The sequence below is a fragment of the Gopherus flavomarginatus genome, chromosome 1 (genome assembly GCF_025201925.1).
Source record: "Gopherus flavomarginatus isolate rGopFla2 chromosome 1, rGopFla2.mat.asm, whole genome shotgun sequence".
Classification (NCBI taxonomy): Eukaryota; Metazoa; Chordata; order Testudines; family Testudinidae; genus Gopherus; species Gopherus flavomarginatus.
Window position 1 is genome coordinate 293,009,761 of NC_066617.1, and position 23,822 is coordinate 293,033,582.

Genomic DNA, 23,822 nt, shown 5'->3' on the forward strand with positions numbered 1-23,822 from the left:
ATAATAGCACCATAAAGCTAGCTCTTATCACTTCATATCTACAATTTTAAATTGTGGTGGTGCCCAAGAAGTGCTAGGTACTTTCCAAGCAGAAAATGATGGTCCTTGCAATGAAGGACATACAGTGTTGCCTCTAAGAATTCTATTATTTGAAAATCAATATGCAAAGTCACGGGTAAGGAGCTATACAGAGAACACTCACGCATATTAATTTTAGGCACTTTGTTTTATTTTCCAAAAAATTGTCTTTATATATAAACCATTTCATTCTCTCTCAAAACATTCTACAACTATACAGCTGTTTGCTCCATCATTTGCATAGGAAATACCACAAATACAAAAATATGGGGGGGGAGGGAAAAAGAAGCAAAACAGTAACCAATTTCTGCATGTGTTTCCATGTATAAACATTTGAAGCCTTACAAAATTATTTACATCATTTGTCAACTATTTACAATTAAGAGCAATGTTTCTATCTATAACAAACAAAAACTATAATTTATCAAGTGTATGTAAAATGGTCTTAAAAAATGTCTACCATGTACCACAAAATAAATAAAAAGACAGACAACAGTTTTAACAAAGCTATGTTTTCCTTTGAGACCCTTTTTTGGCTTTTTGGTTGTTCATTCCACCTATTGGTTGACATCATGAAATCACAGTTTGTGAATTGCATATGTGTATTAGTTGTTTCCTTTATGTTGTAGATACTTCGGCCAAGTCCTACAAAGTGTAACCTCATTTTTTGGCCCTTCATTTCCTATTTCCAGACAGAATGCTGTCGACTAAATTCACTGTTGGCATAAAAGGGCAGAACTCCTTTGACTTCAGTTGCATCTATTTATGTCAGCAGTGACTTTTGTCCAGTGTGTGTCAATGTTAACAGTGGATTAACTAAATTGCACCGTAATTTTAAATAAAATTACTGTATCCTTTACCTTCTGGTAAATTACATGCAACATCCACATGAAACTAGATCATACAGGTGCTAAACCAGCTTAACATGTCAGTCTATGAAAATTGCATCCTAAATCCTTCTTTTTAAAGTGATACTAAGTTTAGCTTATAGTAAGAGGTTTAACATTCTGTATACTGTAACTATCCTCATTATTTAAGCTTCCAACATTTGCAGTTCATTCTAAATGTTTTGCCCTTTTAAGCATTCTGAAAACTCAATCCTGTTTTGAATATTCAGTGCACAACATTTATGTTAACAGGTACAAAATGTCTGAATGGCTAGTTCACTTTTCTTCAGAAAATGAAACTAAGTTGGTAATGTTTTGAGAGGTATTTAAATAAATTTAATTGAAAATGTGCCATATTTTCAAATGTACATCTGAATTTTCAGAGGATTCCTAGAAAACTTTTGTAATAAAACCTAAAAAGCTGATTTGCATATTTACAAAATCGTTGTCATAGCAAACATGCAACATACTGAACAAACTTTTTGTTCTATGGCTGTTTATGAATTTTTCTATATATTTTATCTGCACAGAAAGACAACATTTTAAAAAAACCACACAAGTACTAAATATGTCCAGTAAAAACCTGACAGACTACAATTCATGGCTTGTCCTCTGTGTTAATTCGTCTATGCCCTCCCATTAATTCATTTACTAAACATTGCCACAATAATGACAGTGCTTTGGTCAAAACACCGTAAGAAAATAATCTATAATGATGCAACGTGCTGAAACATAATACTTGAGATGAAACCTGCTGACTAAAGCCATATACATGATCAGAGCAAACAAAATAAATGACTGAACACTCTGGTACTGTGGTACAGTGTCTTCCCTGTTTCCTCATAAATATACAAAATATACATTTCCAGTTTCTTTGGAGACTTTATGGATAGTCATTAGTCAAAAATTAAAACTAAATTCTAACCACGTGTTGAGAGTCACTGGGAAATTGCATAGATAGATACAGACAGCCTCCACGTCGAACCCAACGTTTAGTTCTGATGTCTCTTCATGTGCAGAGCCAGGTGGTCAGAGCGAGAGAAGCTACGATTGCACACAGCACACTGGAAAGGTTTGGCCCCTGTGTGCTTCCTGTAGTGGCGTGTTAACTCATCTGAACGAGCAAATCTCCAGTCACAGCCATCCCAAGTGCATTTGTATGGCTTCTCCCCTGAAACATTTGGAACACACAGAAACAGATGGTTAGCTGTGACTCCACAGAAGAAGAACAATTAACAAGAATGCATACTAAATGCCAATAGTTTGCACTTTAAAGGTGGGGGGGCGGAGGGAGAAAGAGAAGAGTGCTCATGGTTCCTGATGATTTGCTGATATATTTAATACTCACAAGTTAATCTTTGCTACAAGTTCACAGAATTTTGTTCTTGAAATTTGTGGTAAACAGACACCACTGCAGAGACATGTAAACATAACCTAATTATACCCCTATTACAAAAAGTAAAAATATACACCTAGAAATAATTACATGGAATTGAAAAACACACACTTCCTCACAATGAGAGGTGGTAGAGAGCATCATACTACAATCTGCTCTAACTTAATATACAAATTATTTAAAAAAAAGTGACAAGAGTCATACATTAAAGAAATATTTTTAAGATCTAGTTTAAATGTGGAGAAAGGTTACTATAAGATTTATAATACAGAGATTTAAGAGCTTCTGATGTGTAAGTAAAACTAGAATTTCTTTATGCAGTATGTAACAAATACAACTGGGATAATATTTTCTAAAACAAAAACAAACGAAAAGGTCAGCTAATAATTCTGCAATAAAATCTTGTGGCCTTCTGGCTTACTGACAACTGTATATAGAGAAAAACGTCTAAAAGACTCAGGCCCAAGTTTTCAAAATTGGATGTCTAGAATTAGGTGCTTACATGGCCAGATTATTCAGAGGTGCCAAGCCCCTGCTGTTCCTATTAGCTTACATGGATGTGGAGAGTGCACAGCTCCTCTGAAAAAAATCTGACCACATTTATAGAGGCGCCTAATATAGATTAAAATGCCCAGCTTTAGGTAGCTAGATTTGAACATGTTGGCCAAACTACCACAGGTATTTGCATTAATCCATTTCAGAATTGAAAATGGGACATTTTAAGCACACCTATAATTTGTAGTTATGTTTGTTGAAATACTGGGGAAATACCAAGTCAGAAACTCAAGGTGATTTCTTTCTCTACAACAGGGAACCAGTTATTTAAACAAAACACTCATCTGCTTTGAAGCGGTTATGTATGTGATGTCACCCTAAACAGACAGAAAACATTTTTTTTTTTTAAAATATAAATGGAGAGCTAGGATTGCCTATTTATAGGATCACTGCTAGAGTTATATACACTGAACTACTCTATATTCATTTCAAAGTGTCTTTAGATCAGAGCTCTCAAATTCTAATTTTTAAGAACTTGTTACAAGTAACCCACATGTAAACAGAGAGAGAAGGTGGAATATATTAAAGCACTCAGCTTTGACTTAACTGTGCTGCCATTGAAGTGAATGGTAAAACTTGCATTGACAAATGGGAACAGAGTTAGGTCAGTGCCAAGTGCTTTGGAAAATCCCATCCAGAGTATGTTGTGTATCACCTTCCTCCTAGTTTTCATCACATGGAGCTTTCGCCACTCCCATTCACATCCAATAACAATCCTCACAAACCAACTACAGTACTTGGAAAGTATTTTAATGTAGGTTTAGCGGGTGGAAACAAGGAAGAAAGCCAGCACCACGTGACCAGACAGCTCATTTTGCACCATCAACAGCCCAGAGAACACCATGTGAGACCCGCCCCACCATGTCAGAAGATTAAGAATTTAGCAAAAATTAAGGTTCTGTTGCTTGACAGCAGAAGGGCTAAGTCCCTTTTAAAACAATCAAAATTATAAAATCCATCCTCCTTGTAGAGTTTATGATGCCTTTTATGATCAACACTTAACCTACTGCAAAAGGAGAGACTACCCCCCACCCCCCATCTTCATGAATGGGAAGTAACTTCACATTGGCAGCACATTCGCACTGAATGGAGTCTACATCAAAAAACCCAGCAACTTCTTAGTGCACAGGACAACCAAGATTTATTGCTAACACTACCATCCTTGAAGTGTATCATTCTTTAAGAGAAGCACACTTAGGGCCTGATCCACCTCCTAGGAACCTAATGAGATTCTTTCCATTGATGTCCATCCCATTCCAATGGAAAATAATTTAGGCTGCAACCAGTTATAGCTCATATTTGCTCTGCATGACTGTGACCAATGAACATGGTACGGCATCGTTTGTGATCGCACCTATGTCCCAGACAAGGCATACTGTAGATGAAAACAAGGATGTTGTGTAAACCTGACAAGTGAAGCACTACCAGAAAAGCCAGTTGAGTTAATGTATTAGAATCCCAGAGGTATAATGGCAGAAGTCCGGTACAGGATCTCATGCAGTACAGTAATCATCCTTCCAATATCTAAACTGGGTCTTCCTATAACTTGCTCCATGGTTGTTAATGCAGTGTTTAGAACATTACATTGCACATTACATGGACACAGAAGCAGCGGCCACTTGTAGGTGTGCTTTGTGGTAAAACAGAAACATAATCATACCTCTTTTGTGGAACTCAACAGCAGATGTGCTTTCTTTAAGAACATTATAAAGTTTTTTGGGGATCTGACTTCAAACACTTTTTAAACAGATGTTTTATTTTGCTTATGACTAATTTTTAAAAAACCAAATAGCAGCGTAGATAATGTGGCTCTCTGGCAGATACAGATGTTCTTTTAATATAGTCGTGTATTAAAGGCTGCCTTCTTGTACTCAGCACCTCAGTTGTTCCAACCTTGTCCCATAGATAGCAGCAGAGAGAGGAGGAAGAACTGGGAGACACCTCATCAGGAAGGACCCATTATCTGAGGATTTTTAGAGTTATTTTTGTTTGGGGGTGGGGGGAGGGAAAGTTATACTAGCTGTAAGGGAGGCTGTGGATATCTACATAGATTTTGGGGGAGTAGGGTGAAGGAGATGCAAAAATTTCTCCACAATTCCTAAATTTGATGTTTATATTACAAGTCACTTCTGTTTTCACTTCAGTTTTAAGAGCTATGTTGCTTGCCACTTGGTAAAATAAGTTCAGAAGGACCCCACTAGTTGGAAGAGATTTAAGGGGTAGCTCTGGACACTGCTAGCTGTTCTATGTACACAGAACAGCAGGCCAGAAAACAGAAGAGAAACTTTTGATTTGAAGAAAAATCCCTGTTTCTTTTTCTTAATCAGATTTGACCTTTTAGCCCTCTTTCCCCTCCCCTCCCTCAATTTTCCCTCCACTGAAATGTCAACAATATTTTTCATCAAAAATGTCAATGAGCTGTAGTTCCCAGCAGGCAAAGTAGGCTTGGATTTGAAAGTGGCCACGGTTTACAATGCTGCTGCTATTCCTGCAGAGGTGGGATGGAGTATCAGGAGCTTTATGAATGCCTGCACTGCAGCGCACTGAACACATCCGCAAAACCGCCTTGTGTAGCTAATGTCTAGTGTGTATACCACCACCCCCAAATGTACTGCTGGTGGGATGAAATAGTGGTATGCAGACTTGTATGCTTAAAGTTACTGATATTTTGGACAGTAGTAACTTATGTGGCCTTGTTGAGCATAAATTACTAAATATCGCTGTGAAATCCTGATTCCACTGATGTTGATGTCAATGAAAGGGGTTTTTTTTTGCCTTCAGCAGGTCTTGGATTTCACCTCAGATTTCCAGGGGAACATCAGCTGTTCCCAGTGCCTACCCTGATTGCTGCTGGCTATGCCACAAGACTGTGGGAAGTTTCATAATAATATAGCAGGTTACGGCAATGGCAGCATAGACAGCTATGTGCTGCTGCTCTGCCCCATGCTGTGATAGCCCCACCTTGGTTTCTCCACATTTGAAATGTGAAGAATTTCATTGAAAGTACGCATGGAGAGGACTGAGTAAGTGTAACCCACACACTTCCTGGCTATGGTGTTGTGTCCCATCTAGTGGCACCGAGATCTCTTAGAGAGATAAAATGAGTCTTCCTTACAGCCTTAGCTAATAAGCAGGGGGCTGTTAGCTCATGCTGTAGCAGCTCATGCATTAAGCTCCCAAGGTCCCCAGTTTGATCCTGCCTGCCAATGACCAGGGTCTGTTGACATTTCATAAGCACCTCACGCAGTTTGTTTTGAACACTACTACTTTTATGTACTAGAAATTAAAGCCATAACACTGCCCTTCACCCCTACTATGGCTAGCAGCGTGGGAACTGAGACCTAAAAAGAAAATATAAAAATAATGTATGAAAAAAATGTATCTTTTTAGCGTCGGTATAAAGGCCCAGCTTATTTTGGAGAAATCTAAGAGGTGAAATACTGAAAGAAAAAATAATAACCTATGTTTGTGATGCTAGTTTCTGTTGGAAAGTTCTTGAAGGGAATCAATCTGAAATGTTTTTCTTTTGGGTGTGGGGAGGGAGAGGCAAGTGAAGATAGAGATTAAAAACTTGTTTAAAATGAGAGCAAAAGAACAACTAACCGCAGTACTGTTTAATCTTTCCCAATCCATACACATTTGTGTCATATTTAGTGGGAAGAAGAATTTGATTTAAGTTTATGTGGCAAGGAAAAAAAAGGTAAAGTTACTTTAAAAAAAAAGTGATTCTTGTTCTTCGCCATACTGATTTTAATAAGCAGAGGAATCTGTTAAAAAAATTATAAAGCCAAGGAACATTGAATGCTTTATCCACTATTTTCATTAGCTACATAGTAATGTAAAATTTGTTTACTTTAACAATTGTGTTAAATACACTAGCTGTACAGTTTCAGAAATAGTTGGTTTCCTCCAGCAGTTTAGAACTTCTGGGTTTAACATCCTATAGAATGCCATTGGTCATCAAATACTAATGTACTATAGTTCAGTTACTGGAACATGATCACTGTATCAAACAAATATTTCACTGTAAAAGCAAAAAAAAAAAAAAAAAAGCTAACTCCTCCACTTCAGGGGAGCTTCCATGGGATTTGTTAAAATGTCAACACTGTTCAAGTAAAACACCATGCAGGAAGCTGGTACCGAGTTCTAGCCAAATAGCACACTCCAGGCCTTTCTTCCAAAGCCAGAAATATTATACACAGCTCTTCTGGGAAACAGAACTGCTTTCTGTTGAATTATATTTCAACAGGATAGAGGTTTCATACATTTAATTGGATTTTTGCATCATCTCTTTCCAGTATCACTGATTTTAAGTATTTTGTTAGGCTGTCACATCACAAAATGTATTTTAAGTTCCTTGGCCATTAATATGTATTCCTTCTCACGCACAATAAATAAACGTATTTGTATAGCATGTGAAACAACCTTGTACTTTAGTGCAAGTGTTTAAAAAACTTTGTTGAACACTAAACTAGTTTGGAATCTCTTTAGGAGAAAGCACTTAACAAGTGATAAGGAAAATGTAACTTGAAAACTTTCTTGTAGCTCACTTGTCTTTAAAAGTAAATATTAATGGTGTAATGGTTAGAGAGTTGTCAAAAGGAGACTTTGATGTTCATAGGAGGAATGCTACTGAGTATGCAAGCCTTCTCTGTTACTTCAATAACACCCCCATTGCCCAAGTGGTTCCCAAACTTTGGCCAACAAAGTCCTTGCTGGTCACTGCAGAGAGCTGTTTGGTCACAGGGAGGTGGCCCTCCTTAATTTAAGATGCTAAATCACATTAAAATAAAATTAATACATTGAATATTATACTAATACTATTTCACCACATAAGCTACTGCTGTAGATGCCACCTGGATGTTATTCAGTGACCAGTGGAGAGAAGCCCTACTCTATTAAAATCTCTCTCAGCAAAACACCATTTAAAAAGCCCCAAATAATTAATGAAATTCCCAGTGACAATACAAGAAAATATGCTTCTGTTTAAAAAAAAAAAATTAAAATGAGTGACTATTTAATCAATGAATTTTTCTATAGCTGGGTTTATCTTTAAAAATAAAGCTAAAAATTACAGGCAAGTTTTTCACTTTGCTGCTTACAGTCAGGTAACTAAATTTATATTTTCCCAAGACACTGATCATTCAATAGCTGCTGTTCAGTGTCCACAGTTCATGTGGAAACTGAGCAGAGTTGGGTGGAAAATGGTTCTCGTCTCACACACATTTTCAAGAGTTAGAACTTTTCTTCCCCACTGTGAATTGGGATGAAGAGTCAAAATCATTCATAAAACAGAAAAACTAATTCCCTTTCTCTGCCTGAAATCTCATTTCAGGTCAATTGAAACATTGTTTTGATAATTTCAACACATCTCATTTCAAACTTAAAAAAAATCCTTTTAAACTTGTCAATCACATTAGCTTAAGTTTCCAAACAAGTCATTTCAAACTGGAAAAGAAATTTTCCTATAGAAAATTGTCAAAATGTTTTCTTTGACAATTTCAATTCTTCCCCTCCCAGCCCCAACATTTTTTCAAGTTGGGAAATCTAACCAGATCCTGTTTTGCAAACAGTTTTGGTTTCAACAAATGAGATTTCTCAACAAAAAACCAATTAATCAAAAAAGTTCCCAACCAGTTCTAGTGCTGAGTACCTTTGGGGAAGAAAATAAAATAAAAAACACCACACAGGTTAACTTTGGGTAATCAAGTTTGAAAATGTTGGCTGTAGCCTACAAGTGTACATGAAGTAAGACTATTGGGGGAGGAGGGTCTGAAATGTTACCCCACTGTCCTGTGTTTTGTTGCATGTAGAGCACACAATGATGTGGTATAAGTGACTTACCACCACATGTTTGGAACAACCACATTATGAGAGAATTATACTGGTCAAAGGATTGTCCATTATTTATATCTGACAATTCCCCAAAAGAGTGGTATGTCCTCTCATCTGTACTGTGAGGCACCTAAGGTGAAATCTTGACCCCATTAAAGACTCCCAGTGACTTCAAAAGGAGGCCAGGACTTCATCCTGGGTCCTGCTCCAAGCTAGTTTCAGACAAGACAGAATGGTGGGGGAGGGGACAATGGATAAACAATATAGTAAGTATGTTCAAGGAAAAACAGCAGTAAAACAATAAAATTACCTAGTTACTCATTAATTTTAAGAGGAACTAGATTGTGTGTGTGTTAGAACTTTTCTAGGATACTAGTTTTCATATCCTTCCACCTCTAGAGCCAGTTTGCTTTAGTTACCAGATATGTTGAGGCCTGAAACTTGACAGAAAGGTTAGAACTAATCTTTTCCAAGTTTACCTGAAATAGCTTTTCTGTAGAATATGGTGTCATGATTTTAAGCCTATCCCCCCTTCCTCTCTAACAGGACTTGAAGTAGTTGCTGGTGTATTTGTGTGTATCCCAGCTCACCTATGGAATATAGCACAAGTTTCCAGCCTTGACAATTTACCAGATACAAAACATACACACACGCACTTTTAAGTTTCCTTTTAATGTGTAGTATAACACTACTTGAAAAAGGTGTTAAACCAGATAAATACAATATTTTAGAGCATATGACAGGAAGCATTAGTCTCACTGATGGGAGAGGGAGATCCAATTACTGGTTAATTAACCAGTATTTTGAGCTCCTTCTACCACAAATGTGTAGAGACAAGAAAACATTAGTCTTAGGTAACTGAAGAAGGTGGATATGCACGTCAAAAGTTAATCACCAAATCCTAGTTTTCATTCTTTTTGTGACTACAGACATGGAGAAAACATTATCTCCTCATCAGCCAATAAACATTCAGAATTCCCCAATGCTCTGAAGCACTCTTATTTTGTTAAGTGTTGTCTCATGCAGCTCTAGGATTACTGAGGAATCTTGACTGGCTTGTGAAGTTGTTTATTCTCTCTCTGGTATAACATACTGTTATAGCAGAGGTGGTCTCTCCTCAAGAATATAGGCAAACAAAAGTCAGGGAATTCTAATTTTTAAAAAGTTGATTCATAATAAATCCATGCCATTTGCTATGTGTGTGTATTTACATGTCATATGGGAGAAGAGGCATATATGGGAGAAGATGGCTGCCGGAACTGCTTTGGAGTTTTCACACCTACAGCTCTGGCACTTAATGTAATAAGTTTAGACTACAATCCTTAAGATCTCCACCAACTGTATGTATATATAAAAAAAATAAAAATAAAATTGCCAAAGCAGTAAGTTAAAGCCTTCTTTAACTGAAGGCAAAGTACTGTATACTTGCCAAATGAAAGGTTTCAATATGTCCTTAATCAGAGTTGTTAGAGATCACTGAATATAAATAATACAGTCTGACAGGACAGGAATGCTGCTACCAAGATACTCAGACTAAACTAGGACATTACTTAAATGTTTCTAATCTTTCACCAATGGGAGGTTCATGTCAGCTAGTAAACAACCAACAACATTCACCCCAGAATATATTCCATGGAACTAGAGGAGATTCAATTGTCCAAGTCAAGCTCAGACATTAAATTACAATATGGAATGTCTAATCAAATAGAAAGTTTTAATCACTGGTAATTGCTGTGAATCTTGGACTGTATTAGTGTGTGTTGGTCAGTCTCAGAACGGAACTATATTTAAAGCCAGTCTCTTAGGTCATCAGTTGCCTTATCAGGAATCAAATATCCTGGAAAAGAAGTTTAATCCTCTCAGGGAGCAATTGACAGAAACAGTTTTTAAGCTTTCATGCTTAGAGAGACTTTTTAGGCTTTTAATCAAGAAGAGAAATTGTTGGACTAAAAAAAGAAAATCTAAAAATCTAACATGACTGCTCTTCACCTGACACTTCTTTGAATTAATTTTTAAAAAATTGTGCCTGGACAGTGGGAGATTTTTTTTTTTACAGTTCTGGGTCAGTCATACCAACATAGGCCTGATTCTGATAAGACTTTGCCTCAAAAAAGCACAATGTTAAAACATATTTCACTAAAGCCATAATTGGAGATAAAGAACCAAATCAATTAACCTTCATGGCCTATAGTCATTCAAAGAAAAGTCTGAAAAAACCATGTTGGGAATTTCTCCCACAAGCAACTAATGGATTATGGAAAACTCATAAAAGATACCAATTACTCTCCATTACTACCTCACTGCTCTTTTGAGCAAGTTATTTCTGCCTTAACATCTGCTGATCACTTTGTTGACAGTATTTTAAATTTTGCTTTGCTTCACCTTTCGTTATTCTAGTCTATTACTGACAACGTGCATACCAGGCCAGAGCCCGAACCCCTCCTGCAGTCAAACCCCCTGCCCTGAGCCCCTGCCACACCCCTCCTGCACCGCAAGCCCCTGCCCTGATCCCGCTGCCGCATCCCAAGGCCCTGCCCTGATCCCGCTGCCGCATCCCAAGGCCCTGCCGTACCTTGCACCTTGACCCCCTTCCCTGAGCCCCCTGCTGCACCCCGCACCTCAACCCCCTTCCCTGAGCTGCCTGTCGCACCCAGCACCTCAATCCCCTGCCCTGAGCCCCCTGCCAGACCCCTCCTGCACCCCAATCCCCTGCCCTGAGCCCCCTGCCAGACCCCTCCTGCACCCCAATCCCCTGCCAGACCCCTCATCCCTCCTGCTCCCCCTGGGGGCACTGAGGAGGTGGAGTTGGGGTGGGGATTTCAGAGAAGGGGTTGGAATGGGGGCAGGGAAGGGGCCAAGGGTGGTGGGGGGAGGTGTCAGTAATGCAGCCCTTGGGCCAATCTACTAGTCCTCATGTGGCCCTCGTGGTCATTTGAGTTTGAGACCTCAGGTTTACATAAATCAACCTTAAAGTGTTATCTCCAACAGGTAAAAACAAAAAAAAAAATATATCTTTCCTTGTAAAGTATATGAATAAAAATGAAAAAACTTTTTACTGCCATTTCTAAGAGGCAGGCCCCAAAAGATCTCCATGATAAGTATTACCATATTTTACACATTAAGTAATTTTCTTTGAAAAAAAAATCAAAAAAAGTGCTGATAATTACAAGAGTCAAGCACATAAGGAGTATTAATGTCTGAGATTAGCCTCTCCTGCTTTGTGGCTCCAGTGCATCCAGGGTGCTACTTTCCAAGACGTTACAAACGAAAATCAGTATATTGGTAGAACAGTATTGTGGGTTAAGGCACAAAAAAGATTTGGGTTCAATGAAACTCAGACTTCCTGTGTGACATTGGGCTTGTCACTCTTTTGCTCTGTGCCTCAATTTCCCATCTGTAATTGCACTTCCCTATCTCACAGTCCTCCAACATTCTCCATTGTCTTTGTTTCTAGGCCAAGCAGAGCAAGCTGAATGCCTATCACAGGGGTCGGCAACCTTTCAGAAGCTGTGTGCTGAGTCTTCATTTATTCACTTTAATTTGAGGTTTTGTGTGTCAGTAAAAACATTAAAATGTGTTAGAAGCTCTCTCTATAATTCTATATATTATATAACTAAAGTATTGTCATATGTAAAGTAAACAAGGTTTTCAAAATGCTTAAATTAAAATGCTGATCTTACACCACCAGCCCACTGTCCGCCTGGCGTTCCCATTCACCTGGGCTGAGCAAGGCCTGTGGCCAGGACTCTGGCTGGCAAGGGGCCGGAAGCCAAAACCCCAGACCAGCAGTGGGCTGAGTGGAACCAGCAGTGGGCTGAGCACTTCAGCCTGCTGCTGGACTGGGGTTCTGTTCACTGGCTCCTGCCAGCCAGGGTCCTGGCTGCTGCCCCTTCTCAGACCGCTGCTGGTCTGGGGTCCCAGCCCTGCTCACATAGAGTGGGTACCTACCTTCTCCCTGCTTTTAGCCCATTCTCTTCCTCTCTGTGCACTGAGCTGAGGGTGGGAGTGCACTGAGAACAAGGCTGGGGGTTGGGGTGCAGGGTCTGCCCAGGAGCTAGAATGAGGGAGGAAGGCTCAGGGTTGGGGCAGGAGGTTTGGGTGTGGAGTGTTTACCTGGGCAGCTCCCATTTGATGTGAAGGGTCCAGGTGGGAATATGTGTGTGTGTGTGGGGGGGGGGGGGGGGGCAGTTTGCAGGAGCTTTCATTTGGTGCTCAGGGTGAGGCTGGGGGTGTGTGGGGGGGTGCAACAGAAGAGGGTTGGGGGCATGTGAGGGGGTGCAGGAGTCAGGGCATGGAGTGTGGGGGAGCCGGGTATGTCAGGGCTGGGGTTCAGAGGAGCTGTAGGGGTCAGGGCAGAGGGGGGAGTTCAGGAGTCAGGGCAAGGGGTTGGATGTGTGGGCTGGAGTTGTGGGTTCGACAGCGGGCTGAGCGGTGCCAGTGGCCGGCAGCAACGTGCCAAGAAAAAAAAAAAAAAAAAAAAAAAAAAAAAAAAAAAAAAAGAAGGCTAGCGTGCCGTCTTTGGCATGCGTGCCATAGGTTGCTGACCCCTGGCCTATTACAATGCTCAGTGTGTCTTAGAAGGTTGAACCTCATAAGCCTCTTCCCCTTGAGTGGGGAGAATGAAAGAAGAATTCCAACTACCACCCTGCTCCCTCTTACTAGCCTTCTCTGTGACAAAATCCTTGACCTGCCTATGCTGAAGTGGAGGAAAAACAAAACTGGCTCCTCTAATAGGAAGGCAGTAAAGCCACTGGCACTTGTCACCCTCCTTTCAGACCTCTTGCAACCCTTTTTGTGAATGTATCTGGAGAAAGGCAGGAGAGCTGGGCATGTTTTGCAGAGGGAGGGATATAGATAAGATAGAAAAAGGATACTTGGGAAAGAAGGAAGAGAAAGAAATAGGAAAGTGGGGGTGGAGGGAAGAGAACGTCAATCACTAAACAGTAAAGAAATGATTAATATGATGAAAAAAACAGCAAAGGGAGAAAATTTAGTAAAGCAGGGGAAAAGCAAAGAGTGAAGGACAAAAGCAAGAGGCTCAAAAGTAATATTTGAAATTAATATCAAAATATTAACGAGTGACTATGTGGCTCTCACATACACACACTTGACTAAAAGTACACCTCTACAAAATCACACGATTTGATTTCCTCACAGTTCAACAGCACCATTTGTGTTTTATATACAGTACCAGGAAGATAGATTCCTACAGGCTGCTCAAAGCCTGTTGTCCACCACTGGTTCTGACTATGACTGACCATGTCAGTAGATCCAAAATTGGACTGTGAAGCCATATATTAAAATCAAGTTAACATCTTGAGGCATTGAATAAAATTAACAGTTATCCTAAGCCTATATAAACATTTGACGTAACTAGGGATGTTGAAGTATTTTGACTTGATCTCATTTAAGGAATGCTATTGCTCTTGAGGTATCTAGGCTTTCACTTCCCATCACCACATAGAAACTATCTATAGATCTAGCTTGTAACATTAACTGCAAAACTATTTCATCTCTCTATTAATGGCAAACCCACCATGTGATCAGAGAACATGCCTGTATGAAGACTTTGTACCGAAAGCCAATATGCAGCTGAAAAAACATCCTCAGTGTGTGTACCCTGACGTGTACAAAACAATGATGGTGTTTCCTCTAAACAGAAGAGAATACATCTCTGAAACATGCAGCTGCTCACAGAAATGAAGCACTGGAGTGTACAACTGTAGTGCACTGTTACAGGTGAGATAACTCAGACTTCAGTGTTTAAAAAGACCTCAAGCATATCACTACAGGGGTGGGGGAGACAGTTGTTAAAGGGGGAGCTGTTAAGTATGTTCAAGCAACATGAAATAAAGTTAACAGGGTTTATTAATGCACAATTATCTGCTTTTCTTTGACATTTGACAAGTTTTTCAAGTTGGGCACATACCTTAAGGCACTAGCATGAACAACTAATTTTACTATAGTGTAGCCAATAGATGCGTTTTAAAAAAAAAACAGGAACATTATATGCTGGTTGCACAATACAAAAGTTATGAAACTAAACTTGTCCTATGACTAATAGGTCAATGTATTTTAGAAGATAATATAAAGAGGTTGAAGAAACCCATCTATACTGAAAGATGCTCCTACATGTACACTAGCACATACTCATTTTAATTAGCTAAAGATGGAGGATCAAATGCTAATCCATGCTAGTAAAATAATGCACTGTAGTGCTTTTAAGACATTACTTAAGAGAACTTGACACCTGATCCAAAATCGTTCAGAGAAGGATACAAAAATACATTCTGTACTTTTGTAACTTGGCAACAGCAGCTTGTTTGTCTGTGTTCAATTTTGAAGCTACCAGCTTAACACCAATTAGAATTCCCTCCATAAATTTTAAAACAACTGTAGAGAGACATACCTATTTCAGGAATTACAACACAACACAGTAACTTGATTATTTTGGAATACAATTTTCACCTAAAGATTTTTTTTTTTAAATGAAAACAGGTCCCTGTAACAACTCTATTAAAATTAAGGGAGCTTTACCTTCTTAAGCCAGGGCAGGATCTGACTTATATTTTTACTCTTAAAAAAGGGCAAGGGGGGAAAAACTTTCAACTCAGCCATTTCTTATGACCTCATTTAAATGTGACTTATGAACTTGCCAATTAGTTCATATTTGAATGAGGAAACAGACTATGGCTCACATTCCTTCTTTCAGAAATAACATTTCCCTTAAGTTTGTTCTCAAAGAATGTCTATTAAACTCATTGAAAGCCATTCAGGAGGGAGAGACTCCTAAATAAATACTGTGAAAGGCTGAGATTTTCCAATACAAAGGAAAAGCATAAGGTCTGTTTTGACTTTTAATGGCAGACAAACTTTGCTGCAGGCACTTTTGATTTTAAAATGACAGATTGCTGAAGAGGGTGGAGGCTGTTTGGGAAGAGAGAGATTGCAGCCAATTTAAAAGGTATTGTCAAGAATAAAGAGAAAACAACTTCAGTGGTCCATGATTACTAAAGAACGGGTTTAGCCAGATAAACAGGCCTGCTACACCCCTAAGGGATTTGAAAGAATATCACACAAAACTTTATTAAACTGGATTAGGTGAGACTCACCTATTAAATTTAAACTTTGAAGGTAATTACTCCATAAAAAGTACAGGTATTTTTAAGATTAAAAAGAGAAATGTTTAATAGTGCTGCATAAATCCAATTGGTTTAAGGGGGCACACAAAGTAAGGGTGGAATTTATACAGACAAACTCAAACTCATACGCATAGCCAAATTTAGCCCAACGGGGCTGACACTTCCCTTTTGAAGTCAAAGAGAAAATTCTCATTGACTTCTGGGAGAACTGGACATGTAGTATAGCTCCATGGAGTTCCCGGAGGTTACATCCACTTTTACCAAGGCAGAATTTAGCCCTTAATCTTTCAATTCATTAATTTATACAGCACTGGGAATATTAAATGGTGCGCTTGTGTTCAGAAAGCTTGCACACAAGGATGGTTTAATTTAAAAACCTTGGATTTTCAAATGGTTATTGTTTATTCATACTCTACAATAAAAGGTAGGTAACAGGAAATGGACTAATGTTTGTATTTTAACTCTTTGGACAATTTATCCCTTCATTCCCCTGCCTAAAAGACCCTTTGTATTAAAGGCTTACTTAAATTCACTAGATTTTATCTGAAGCGGCATTCTTGTTTCTATGAATAGATCAGCTTCCCTGACCTTTGCACACTTAGCCACACTGCTCAGGTCAAATGTCTACAGGTTAAAAAAAAAGTAGAAAGCACCATTAACTTTTACTCATCCATAGCAACAGGTACTAGTGATCACAACTTTGGTAAATATTTTTTTTATATGTACAAGAATACATTAATTTTAGAATTGCTTCATCAGTACTATTTGAAGATATGAAAATTATACATATTTCTGAAAATTGAGTGATTTTCATTTTTACAATTACTTAGTAAAATTACATTTTAAGTTCAGCTTTATTCTTCAGTCTGTTCCTACAGTCACTGTATAATGAAAAGTTACACATTTTCAATCCAATGTAATAGGGCACTAGCACCCACTCTTTCCTTACTAAATAATCTGTAAAGTAAGATGAAGGTTGCATTCTATTATATTAGTCAAGTTTACATCCTCATTAAAAAAAATTAAATTACCCTGTCATTAAGCTAGCTAGTAATGAGTGATTATATGTATCACAAAATGTTTGTAACAATATTCTTGTTCAGTCTATTGCTAGTGGAGAGCACTGACCTTTGCAAAATTGCTTTTCATTTTTACTGTGGCTGTGATACAGATAACTGCTTCATTTATGAAAACTGGATTTCCATAGTAACACAGCCTCGAGATATTCAGTTTCTTTACAGTCATCCAACAATCCACTCATAGTAACTGTTGAATACAAGATCTTTTTCCACAGAGAGGAAATAAGTTTTGTTTTGACTTTTGCTTTTAAACTAAGATGAAACCATGTTATTCAAACAGTACAAATTTAACGTTGACAGGCCTACTACAGTAAGCATTTTGCTTTAATTAGAACCATAAATTACTCTGATTTGAGGATCACATACCCATGTGTAAGTATTTCACATTGGAGTACAGATCCTGCAATTAGATTTAAAGAGGACAGTGGCTTCTTAGCCTAGGTTTCTTTGAAAGACACTGTAATTTTCATTTCAAAGGTTCAGCTAAACTGCAAAAACAATTCTGTATCCAAGTCCCCTGCACAAGAATTATCCTGAACTGTTAATACAGTTTCGTTGTGATGTCAGACACCTAATTTAAAAAAAACAAAAACAAAAAATGTCATGTATCTAAACTGAGCTATGGTCTGGATAGAATGGTTCCACCCTCTTTCCAATACGTGTTGTTTGTAACACCCATGCATGTCGAGTAGAGAAGAGAACCCTTAGTTCACACTAGAGTCAGTGAACTAAACTTTACTCTTCAGTTTATACCTGTGCAGGTCCATTAACTGAGACTGCACGCACGTAGCTTCAGACAGGATTTGGTCTATGGTACGACTACATAGGTTTCGCACCTCAACACTGTTTTTAATTTTCTTACCACTTCAGTAACTCTTCACCAAGAAATAAAAATGAGATTTGTACTTTTTTTTTTTTTAAAAAAAGTGGTTTTTAAAACATGGAAGTTTAATGCTGGAGAAAGAGCAAATGGAGAAGAATTGTGGAGCTATACTGAAATCTGAGGAGAAAAATCTTTAAGTACTAGTGCTGACAGAACTATTTTTTTTAAGTATTTAAAGCCAGAAGAAATGAGTTTAATAAACAGAAATCATATTTATTGCGCTTAACTCAAGAAAAAAATCCAACATCAAAATTTTTCCTTTAAAAAAAGGAAATTTTTTTTAAAAATGCATTTTAGAGAAAAATTGAGGGTTTCAAAGGGAATATTTTGCTTGCTTTCAGTTAGTAAATATTTACTATAAGGAATTCAAAATAACTAAACAAAATGTCTTAAAAATAAATGGGTAACTTCAACTTTTATTGACAAAGTTGGTTGATTTAACTGAACTATCTTGAACCTAGCCCATTCTGCAAAATCAAAGAAAGAAAAGATGACAAATCAAACGTTTGCTTTTTCAAAAAGATTCATAACCAAGGAATAAAACAAGGAAAGTACATACCAGTATGAGTTCTCAGGTGAGCTTTTAAGTGGGAAGACTTTGTATAAACTTTTGTGCAGCCTAAAAAAAAAAAGAAAAAAGAGAAAGCATATCAGCAGGGAGATTATAATGCTCTAGGTTTGTTTATAAAGCCACTCATTCTGAAAATATTGAAAAACAAAAAACCTTACTACCTTGTGGCAGCATAATCATTTGAAGTTTCACATGATTTACTACAGAAAGTTCTTATGAATGGGTTGCTTTACATAATCAAGAGAAAAGGCAATACTTAAGATCCTGGGACCCTTAATTACTTATGTTATACAAAAGGATAGCAGCTACAAGCTAAATACAACTGAGAGTTCACATTTAAATTACATTTGCTACATGAAGAAGCCACACCTGTTACTCAATGATATATGAATGTCACTGAAGAACTTTATTTTTTAAAATGTTCCTAAAGGACTGTCTGATCTTTCCAGGGTATTACTCAATATCACTGTTATTTACCATAGTTCTACACTGATTTTTTTTTAAATTCAAAATTTGTTGTATTATAACATTTACTACATTCAAGATACTATATCCTGTATTATATTTAAGAGGAAACTAGTTTCCATTCAGCACAGTGTTGACATTTTATATTTGGGATCACATATTTCATTAATGAATGATTAACATTTGCTGCTAGATTCATCTTTTAGTCTAGCATACAAAATGGATGGACAATTATAGTTGACAACCGAGGAACAAGTTTACACACTGAATCTTCTGTTCATATCAAGATAGCTACTGTAAGCTGGACAAAGGATATGGCCTTATGTCAATGGACTTCAATATGCCAATTTACACCTGTTGAGCATCTGGTCCATTGCACATTGAAGAAGTTTGCTAGAACAAAGCATAGCCAGATACCAAAGTTGTTCAACATTACCCATCCCAGCCTTCTTTTTTTCCCCAGAGCTACAAGTTTTGTGATGCAGGGATCCACATACGTGTATTTAAAAACAGTAAGAACTGATGTATTATCTTCCAGAAAAGTTAGCGACAATTATTTAAAAATTGTAAGAAAAGATGGCACAGAACAATAAGGCTTTGGAGAAGAAGAAAAGTTGATTTGGGTCTCACTGTAGCTGGACCACCAAAGACAGTCACTTCCACCCATATTGTTATCATCAGTATCTGATTTTTTGCAAGATTAAAGAAAATATTTGGGTGATTTATTCTCCATTAGGATAGATTGCTTACCAGGATAATCACAGTAGTGGATACGTCTCTTCTCCAGATCTGGGTTACTCCTTCTATTGTATCTGACTGTCTGGATGTTCTGTGGATTTATTGGCATGGCCACCGGTAAATTTGGATTCTGGACTGCCAGCTTGGAAGCTATAGTCGCAGCATAGGATGGAGGAGGAGTTAAATTTTGTAGCATTTCTGCTTGTCTATCAGGACTTCCGGGCTCTGAATTTGGGGGTGAAGGAGGGAAGTAAGTGGCCTGTGGTTGAAGAAACTGATTTGGCATTGTGTATGTGCATTGGGGGATACCCTGGAATTGTTTTATTGTAGTCTGTGGAATAGCTGAGGAGAGAGTGTTAAGGCCTGCCATGGCTGATGACATGGAAACATTGTTAAGAGAGTCCATTACTGCTGCCTGAGCAGTAGAATTGGGCAAATCTAAATCCGGTGAACTCAAGAGCTGATATAACTGGCCCTGCTGTGGTGTGAGAGAAAGATGAATATCTGGAGTAGGAAGCTCCTGCTTGATGAAAATGTTGTTCACGTCGGGAGTTTGATGAGAGCTGAAGATGCTGGTAAACTCAGGGAGAGCCTGAGTGGGGGTGGGGGCAGGGGCAGTAGTTTCACTCTGATGACTGAAGATGGTAACTGGTTCTGTCTTGATGTGGGTAACACATGGTCTCTGGGATTTGTATAGGCCAGTTCTCAGGTGAGTAATGTCAGGAAAGAAGACATTCATGTTGATACTATAAGGCAACCCTTCACTGTCAGTGAAGAACTGGTCTACAACTGAGGCGCTGTCTCTTCTGTATTTTTTATGTTCAGGGATGACAGGAACTGGTGGAAGCTGAGGTGCCAGATATTTCTCCATTTCACATCTTGTCTAAACAAAAACAAAAACATAATCCACATGATTTGTTACCAAACCACAAGTGAGATGGGACATCAAGAACATACATAACAACCACCACCACCACCACCACCCCACCCCTCCTTACGAGTACTCTTTTACTAGAAGAGCTAAACAAATCCCATCTCTTCCACAGGGGAAGTTTTAAATAGTCAGAATAATGAGACATAGTAAAACAACCCTGCCTTTTATAGTTGATATGCTAATCAACAACTCCAAGAACAAATTAGACTGAACAATGTTTATGCAGAACAAGAGTACAAATATTTTGAAGTGTATCATAATATTTGCAATAGGATAATGTAACCAAAAAAAGTCATCTAATTCGTTTCTACAATTCCTGTACTCTACTATTTCACCATTATTCTACTAAGTGTATTGACATTCTTTTACAGGAAGTTCACACTTCTCTTTGAATTGCTAACTGTAAAAACCATGCCCTCATCTGACTATTTGAAGGCTAACATTTCAAATATATATTCATACTTCAGAACAGATTTAGAACATAAATGAGAATTATCTACTGGAAATAAAACCCAAAACAGGTGTAAACTTATAAACAATATAGAATAACAAGGAGGCAGGATCGTGACTTTAAGTTACTATATATTTGGTGTAAAGAGTTCTTTGGACTAGAGTAACAATGTTTTTAAATATACAGAGAGTCTATAATTTGTTAAGAATGTGATAACCATGTTTCTACTCATGGTCACACTCTAAACTCTTTAATTCCTACAATGAAATCAGTCCCTTAGTGCAGTGGTCGTAGGGTATCCGTGGGTGGCGAAAGCCTGATACGTTACTGGGATAGTCATCAGTAAAACATTTATCATGTACTCTCCAATGGGCAAATGTTACATTCCCCCTTGCCCTGTAAAAAGTCCAGTCATACCAAATCCCTTTAGCACCCCGAAAAACAGCAAGCAGCTGACAAACAAAACGTCTACTTAAAAAAGTGTATTTCGAAAGCCTGTCTCAAAGAAAAAAACAAAACCAAAACGCCACCACACACACACAAAATGCTTGTCTTTGATCTAGACCCGTCCTTAACGTGCCAGGCTCCTTTTTCCAGCTCTTGTTTACAAGCCAAGGCCAGCTTGCTTTGAAGGCAGAAACATGTATTCTTTGAAAAGATATCGCTGAGCCACAGAGACTGAAATACGTCCCACTAATATTCACTGCCTTGCTTATCAATTCTCGGGAGGGGAGTTCCTCCTTAATCTTAGTTACATTGGAGATAGGGACCGAGTGACTCCGACTGAGATCCCAGGGCAGGGCCCTCCTTATAAATACACTTTGGAAGTTGCCTCTGCACAGGTTTGTCACATTGCTCAGGATCTCATAGGCTTGTCTGCTTCGTTTATACAATGCCACTTGTGTCACACAAGGCTACTCACTATAATAAACCGCACACGAAACTATTCAATGAAAGAGTCAAGGGCTGGAAATAGCCTCAAAAGAAGCCCGTTCCTGAGCTAAAATCAGGTTGCGGTTGGCGCTGGCTGATTTTAGCTCTTCCAGCTGTTTGCCTGTGGATCTGTTGCCAAACAGTTTCTGGGACACGCAGAAAGTCCCGACAAGTCTCCCCCCCGCCCCAGTCTAACATGACCCTGCGTGGGCGAGAGAGACAGGCGGCGGCGCTAATTCTGCTGCTGGGCAAGTGCAAAGGCAGCAGCTGTAGCTTTCAACACCCTCGCGGGGCGGCTCTGCCCCTGCCCCCTCGAATCCGCCTTGAGCGGTTTGGAAGTTCGACTCCCCGGAGCCCCGATCCGGGCACCCCTCGATTTCTAGCAGCTCCCTGGCCGGAGGGCGGCAGCGCCCGGCTGGATCCCCGCCCGCAGCAGGGGAGCAGAGCGGCTGGCTCCCTGGGAGGCGCAGCGCAGCCGGGGACACGCGGACCAGGCGCATCCCCACGCAGGCCGGAGCGAGGGGGGCAAGCGGGGACTTCGGGCCCCAGCCCCACTGCCCAGGTGGGGCTCCCCGCCTCGCGCTGGCTCCCCGCTGCAGGGCGCCGCCCTGATTCCCCGCCACTGCCCCACCCAGTGAGCGCTGCCCGTGCGGGCTGCGCCGGACCCTGGCTCCAGCCCCAGCCCAGCGCCTAGGGGCACGGCCAGGAGGGGGTCCGCCCAAGCGCCTTCTCCTGCCTCACCTGCACCATCTCCTCCGCCGGGATCCTGGCCCCGCCGCCCGGCTGCTGCTGCTGCTTCAGATCCTCCCCAGTGAACATCGCCGCCTCCCGGGCGCCCAGCACGGGCTTGAGCTGAGCGAACACCGGCTCGTCGGGCTGCTGCATGGGACCCAAGCGGGCGCTCATGGGCAGCACCTGAGTGGCCATGGCCGAGTGGGATCCCCCCGGAGCGGGCCCGCAACCTCCCCCTGCTGCCGCTGCCTGGGGCTAGGGGATCGCTGCCCTGGCGCTCGCACCCAGCCCACACGCCCGGCGACAACTCCGCTGGCTTCAGCGCAGCCTCCCGCCGCTCTACCTGGCCCGGGGTAGCTCTACTACTGCCACATGCCCGCCTCTATTTCAGCCGACCCCACCCTGGCCAGGCACAAGGGGGCTGGCCCTGCGGGGCCGGGCTGCCTATGGGAAGCGAGCTGCCCGCCCTCTTCCCGCCTCCCTGGGGCTGGGAGCGCGTCCCCCGCTCCTGACAGCCGGAGCCGGCCAGGGGGCGGGGGCCTGTGGAAACAAGGCGCCCTGCACGTTTTAGGTGTTGTGCCCAGGAGCCCAGGCTCAAAGCTGAGGTCACGGCCCCTCCCCCCCCGCTTTGGGGGGGCAGCTGGCGGGGAGCGGCTCCACTGCTGACAGAAGCCAGCCAGGTCATGTGGAATGACAGCCCCGCATGCCGAGCTAAGCACCTCAGCAAAACAGGACCCCGCCGCACACTGCAACATGTTGATCCGCGGGAAGCCTAAAGCGCAGTGCGCCTGGGGCTGGGGCTGCTTTGTGCAGCCGCCAATATTCCGCCAGAAAGAGGAAGGTTGGGGAGCAAAGTGGAAGTGGCTCTGAACAAGTGCTAGGAAGCGCTCACTGAGGCCCTTTGCAGACTTGCATGTTATTTATAGTCGCGTTGGGGAGCATTTTCTCCAGTAGACATTTTAAAATAACCATCCTCAGGACCGTCTCCTCTGCAAAGGGCTTTAGAAACATTCATTCTCATCTATCACTTTGGTGGGGTTTTTTGGTCCTGAAAGCAGTTCAGACTCCAAAGTTTGTGCTAATACGTTTCAGGCATAGCCAGCATCAGGCTGCACATCTCAGCAATATGCCAGGAAAGTGCTA

The 23,822-nt window shown here is 40.3% G+C and overlaps 1 protein-coding gene across 1 annotated transcript; it reads right to left on the reverse strand.

The window, feature by feature from the left end:
- Window positions 1-207: 207 nt before the first annotated feature.
- Window positions 208-23,100, reverse strand: KLF5 (KLF transcription factor 5). The gene is made up of 4 exons (XM_050949846.1): window positions 22,689-23,100; window positions 19,642-20,512; window positions 18,415-18,474; window positions 208-2,136 (listed from the first exon to the last, which is right to left on the reverse strand). Exons 1-4 carry the CDS (start codon window positions 22,872-22,874, stop codon window positions 1,958-1,960), a joined length of 1,296 nt encoding a protein of 431 aa, XP_050805803.1. The 5' UTR covers window positions 22,875-23,100; the 3' UTR covers window positions 208-1,957.
- Window positions 23,101-23,822: the final 722 nt, after the last annotated feature.